We start from the raw sequence: 5,744 nt of genomic DNA, 5'->3' as shown, positions 1-5,744 counted from the left end.
GTCTAATTTCAAGTGTTAAAGTCATGCAAGTCTGTCTAAGAAACAAGTGAGAAAGTGTTGAATTTTAAAGCTCAATAGCTAGCATCTATTGAGGTTTAAAAAACTGTTGAAGCCCGAAACTCAACAGCTAGCTCGATAGATACCCTATCTGTCGAGGTTTATGAAATTCAGTTTTTCAGAACTGATTTCACTCCAATCCATGAGTATGTGTTTAGGCTTTTTTTCTCACAACCATAAACATATATAAGGATTATTTTAAGGACTGTCAAAGGTTGCACAAGTGTAAAGCAAAGTTGTGTTCATGCAAATTGTGACCGGAGACAGAATTTGCCCTAATTCATCTTTCTCTTAAAAAAGCTACTGTGTTTTACACCTTAGGGTTTTGTGACCAAGGAGTTTCTTGATCTTCATCGTGTGATGAACTGAAGAACTTTGTAGCCAACATTTTTCTCAAGTTGGTGATTAAGTAGGGTACTGGGATCTGCGCATCTATTGGTTAGTCACATACTGGGAGTCGTGCATTGAAAATGAGAGATTGTCACTACAAAACAAGTCCAATTGGATATTGGGATAAGGGTTCAACTGTAGGTTGGTATAAGGTACTAGGATTCCTTTACTTATAACCGCTTATTGTGATAATAGTGAATTCTCGGGAGTAGTGACCTTAAAATCATCCGGTGGGGTTTTTGCCGTATAAGTTTTCCCCATTCGTAAACAAATCACCGTGTCGTTTTGTGAAGGAGACGCGTCCATCGGCTTTTATGGTGGAATCATCTTTCGAAAGCTCTATGGATTCCTAAGGGCGCATCACCCCCATTGTCGTCATTCTAGAGCCTCCATCAGTTTCTGTGAAGCTAACGGCCCCGTAGGTGTCGTCAGCTTTCTTAGTCATTTGTTTACAAGTCTCAATTTCTTTGTCAAAAATACCCCTATCAAATTTTATGCATTATTTTAAATTAGTGAGTGAAAGCAAGGGAACAACCTTTAACCAAGTGGAAAACGACACATTCCTAACCCATTGAATTGGTGGGTTGAGTTAACCCATGGGTCACATTATTGATTTTTTTTTTTTTTTTTTTTTTGGTTTTCTAATTTTGTTTTAAAGTAACGTTCAAACTATATAAAATTAAAATTTTATATATTATTTAACTTTTATTTTTATGTGCTTTTGTTCATTTCTTCTTTGTATTTGTATTAAAAGGATGACAAAGACAATAATATTGAATTTCTTTTTTTATTTTGTATTTTTTTTTTTATTGCATGTAAAAAAGAAATACAAGTCATACCAAGTTGATATGATACTCAAAAGACTAAGTAAAGTTCATAGACATTACAAACCGTTTACGTTATCGGCACAAAGTCATTTTAACCTGAACTTGATTAGACTGAATCTGAATATAATCAACCCAATTTGTTTACTAAGTCCCCGTACCAAGTTCATTATTCTTATGGATAAGACCTCAAAAAAACTTTATGATTAGCCTCTAGCCTGGTGATTAAAATAAACTTGCATTGTTTGACACTTCAATTCATCGAGATTCTAACTTGCATTTAATAAAAGTACCAATTTTTCTGTTATTCATGTCATATTTTACCTTCTTTTATCTGTTACTTTGTATTATTGTTATTGCCTTATTGGCTGGGATGAATCACATGGAGTAGGAATAAATCTTAAGAGTCCTTGACTTGTGTGAATTATGAATTTGCACGCACTATTGAACATTATGTTTGCAAATCAATAGTGCATAGTCCCTAGCTACATCTATCTGATCTGTATGGAGAGAGAGAGAGAGAGAGGATTAAACTCAGTTTGAGTAATGTGGGACATGAACCTGAGGAGCATGTCTATGGATTATTAAATAGTGCATAAACTTGATGCCTCCAACTTGAAGATTGAAAACACAACAACGACAACCTGTGAAACCAAACTCTAGAAACATACAAGCCTCCACATTGGAAATGGCCGACTATGAACGTTAAAATCAAAATACATAAAGTCAAAGCACACATATTATTGGAGACAAATGACCAGAGAGTAGTCGATAGCAGTCCATTCCTTACTGTTGGCTTTGCAAGGCAAGGACCTTCAACCAAGCTGGCCTTGCTGTGATGTCTGCTATCCAAGCACTCACAAGGGGGTGTGAATCCAAGAGTTTTTTAACTTGTGTCCCAAACAAGTAATGCAAAGTGGGCAAATGGTGCAAATCCGCCAGGGTGAAGCAATCACCTCCCAAGTATTTTGACTGAGCCAATCGACTCTCATAGACATCAAGAACTTTAGCTAGCTTAGCTTCATTTTCCTCCACAACTGCAGTGTCTGTACTCATGCCAAGTAGTGGCTTCATTGCCAATTCCCAGCCTAGCTTTGAAGCTGCTGGGTCGTACTGTTGGGCCTCCACTTCCATCCAGACAGATGTAATTGCCATCTTCTTAGAGTCTTGGTATATCAGCTGGGTTCCCTTGTCAGCATACTCACAGGCAATGTATTTATTAATTGCCCTTGATTCTGAATACAAAAGGTCAAAGCATGCTTGAACAGATCATACTAATTAAATGCATCCATTATGCTTGAACAGAAAGAGAGGAGAGTGATAAACTAACACTTGTCCCAAAAAACTAATACTGCTAATGAAAGTTTCAATTTTACGAGGGAGAAAAGGGAAATTGATTGAGATATATTAATGTCTTTCTCCTCGGTCCAAACAAGAGCAAAACTATAACTAATGTCTACCAATTGCATATAGACATACCAAAGAGCTTGAGATCTCCATCTTCAAGAGCTGGAACTTGACCAAATGGCTGCATAGACAAGAAAATCTCAGATTCAAAATGACTATAATAACAACAAAATAATTGAACCTATTTCATTGTTTGTTTTCGTTCATGATTATAATGAATAATGGGCTTATAGGGAATAGAAGGATTGGATTTTTGTACTTGATCCCAAAAATGTTTGAGATGCATGAATGTTTTTAGTTTCCTTACATTAAGGGACAGGAAGTGTTCTTTCTTATGTTCACCAGCTCTCATGTCTACAAAAACAAACTCATGGTCTATCTCTTTCTCATAGACGGTAGCGAGAACTCGCATTGAAGCTGTTGAGAGAGGGTTTCCATGGACTTTGATCGCTACCATGATGGGGGAGGATGGTGATATGATCAAGAACAAAGAAGAGATAGAGCAAGCTATATACCACAGGCCTCATCTGATCCATTTATATATACATATATATTGGTATTTGAAATAAATTATTTCAAATACGCTTCTAAATACCGATATAAACTATTTTTTGAAATAATAGTTTATATGGGTATTTGGAAGGTAGGTTAGAGTTCTTGAATAGTCCTTATAAACTTTTTTGTATTTTTGGAACTACAAAATTTTTCACAACTTATTACTATAACTATGATATAACAGAATGTGATTGATGAAAAAAATAATAAGTAATGATTAATCACTCTCAATCTATTACATTAAAATTGTAATAAAAAAAAAATATGAAATAATTTGATCCTAGAAGGCTAGAATTTTTTTTTTTTTTTTGGCTAAACCGAAGGCTAGAATTACTTGTACAAGAATTCTTAATGCTGGCAAAAGTACATGGACACTGAAAGTGAAAGTCCTTGGCAGCTGATTACATATTTGATGATTTTTTATATCCTCCACTATTATTGCTTTGGGGACTTTTCAAGTACTATTTTAATTCCCGACCAAAACAAGTGGTAGTAATATACTAGTGAGCATAATGGCCAAGGGAGTCAATTCCGTACCGTACCGGCAGAATATACCGTACCGGCAAGCAAACCGGTACATATAACCCTCCTGTTTTGTACCGGAAAAAATACCGACCGTACTAGCCAATTTTGGGCAATACCGACCGATACAAAAAAAAAGTTTTTTTTTTTTTTTTTAAGTTTTGTAATTTTTGAATTTTTGTTAGGGCAAAATGGTAACTTACTTGCATTAACTTATTTTTTTTGAAACCAGACCAATAGAATTTCATTCATTCAAAGAAACAGAGTCCAAATACACAGCGTCAATAGCAGGAGGTGGAGTTTCCTCCATCCAAAACATGTCCCCATCAATAGACCTAGCATATCTAGCTAATGAATGAGCAGTTAAGTTGGCTTCACGTTTAACACAAGAAAATGACTTACATCTGGAACCAGCAGCCAAAACGTGGATGTCTGCATAAACATTTCCCAGCCTAGAACGAAAAGCCCGTATAGAAGATAAGCACCTTATGACCGTGGAGTTGTCACCTTCAATCATCAGCTCCTCAAATCCGGTATCCACAGCAAACTCCAACGCTCTCCGACAAGCAAGTACCTCTGCCTCCTCGCTGTCAACCACACTCGGTCCTTTGGCTGACATAGCAGCCATAACTTCCCCTAGGTTGTTACGGATCACAACGCCAAATCCAGATGAGCTTGTATCAGAGAACACAGCCGCGTCGAAATTCAATTTGTATGATGATCTAGATGGAGGATGCCATTTCTGCACAACAGTATGTGTACCCAGAACAGATAAACGAAGCTGGGCAGCCCGAAATTCGTCTAAGAAATCTTTGGCTCTCTGATTTAGACGTCCAGGTTCTTGAATAACTCCTCCATGTACGATCGCATTACGTTGGTTCCAAATAAACCAGCATTGAACCCAGAAAAATTCCAACTCCTCATCCGCTAAACGGTTCTGCATATGCTCAGCCAGCTGCACCATATCATCCAAGCCAGGCACTCCTTTTTGCAGTCAGCGCAAACTACCAGCCCAGATATCTTGGGCTAACCCGCACTCCCACAAGACATGATACCTGCATTCCTTCGCCTGTAGGCACACTCCACATCTGTCATCAGCTAGAATTTTACGATGACCTAGATTAGACCGGGTAGGCAGTATGTCCATGCAAGCTCTCCAGCCAAAAATTCTAATTTTATTCGGGATCTTAAGCTTCCACAGCTTCACCCATATAGAACTACCCATCACCTCCCTTGAGCTTTCACCCAAATCAGCATCCTGCTTGGCTAATAATCTTGCAATGTGGTATCCTGATTTGACCGAGTAGTCCCCATCTTTGGTATGCAACCAAAAAACCATATCAGGCACATATCTACGACTTAAAGGAATACGAAGAATAGCCTCTGCATCAAAGCTATGAAAATTAGCCTCTACCATCACACGATCCCAAGTGTTCGTCCTCCAATCTATAAGGTCAGAAACTCTCCACTCCCATTCCTCCTCTACCGGTGGATGAAGCACCCGATTTGTGACATGATTCGGAATCCATTTGTCCGCCATAACCTTAATTGTAGCCCCATCTCCCACTCTCCAACAACAACCTTTTTTAAGAATTGGTTGGGCTGCCATTAAACTCTTCCACACATAGGAGCTATTAGGCACATCCATAGCCTCTAAGAAGGTGCATCAAGGGGAATACCGTGCCTTAAAACACTTGTAAAGCAAGGAGTCTTTATCTTGAATCAATCGCCACCCTTGCTTGGCAAGCATAGCCAAGTTAAAATCCTTCAAATCACGGAGGCCCATTCCACCTTCCTTTTTTGATCTAGTTAGCGCCCCCCAATTTTTCCAGTGAATTTTCCTATCCTCCCCGGTTTGACCCCACCAAAACCTTGCACATAGAGCATTAAGCTCATTGCAAAGTTTAGCCGAAAAAAGGAACACTCCTAGTGTATGTGGGGATGGACTGAGCTACAGCTTTAATCAGAACTTCTTTGCCTGCTCTCAAA

The 5,744-nt window shown here is 38.3% G+C and overlaps 1 protein-coding gene across 1 annotated transcript; it reads right to left on the bottom strand.

Annotated features, from left to right (window-relative positions):
- Positions 1-1,818: 1,818 nt before the first annotated feature.
- LOC115967894 (glutathione S-transferase PARB-like) lies at positions 1,819-3,197 on the bottom strand. Its single transcript, XM_031087040.1, has 3 exons — positions 2,986-3,197; positions 2,751-2,799; positions 1,819-2,506 (listed from the first exon to the last, which is right to left on the bottom strand). The coding sequence occupies exons 1-3, from the start codon at positions 3,133-3,135 to the stop codon at positions 2,058-2,060; spliced, it is 648 nt and encodes a 215-aa protein (XP_030942900.1). The 5' UTR covers positions 3,136-3,197; the 3' UTR covers positions 1,819-2,057.
- Between the last annotated feature and the right edge of the window lie 2,547 nt (positions 3,198-5,744).

Source organism: Quercus lobata, chromosome 11 (assembly GCF_001633185.2).
Source record: "Quercus lobata isolate SW786 chromosome 11, ValleyOak3.0 Primary Assembly, whole genome shotgun sequence".
NCBI lineage: Eukaryota > Viridiplantae > Streptophyta > Magnoliopsida > Fagales > Fagaceae > Quercus > Quercus lobata.
Note: the sequence above shows the minus strand (reverse complement) of the source record. Positions and strands in the feature narration are given on the sequence as shown.

Coding starts and splice junctions, on each gene's coding strand:
- LOC115967894 (XM_031087040.1), bottom strand. CDS start 3,135: ATGGTAGCGATCAAAGTCCATGGAAACCCTCTCTCAACAGCTTCAATG. Junction 2,800..2,985: donor AACACTTCCTGTCCCTTAAT/GTAAGGAAACTA, acceptor TTGTCTATGCAG/CCATTTGGTCAAGTTCCAGC. Junction 2,507..2,750: donor TGGAGATCTCAAGCTCTTTG/GTATGTCTATAT, acceptor TTTTGTATTCAG/AATCAAGGGCAATTAATAAA.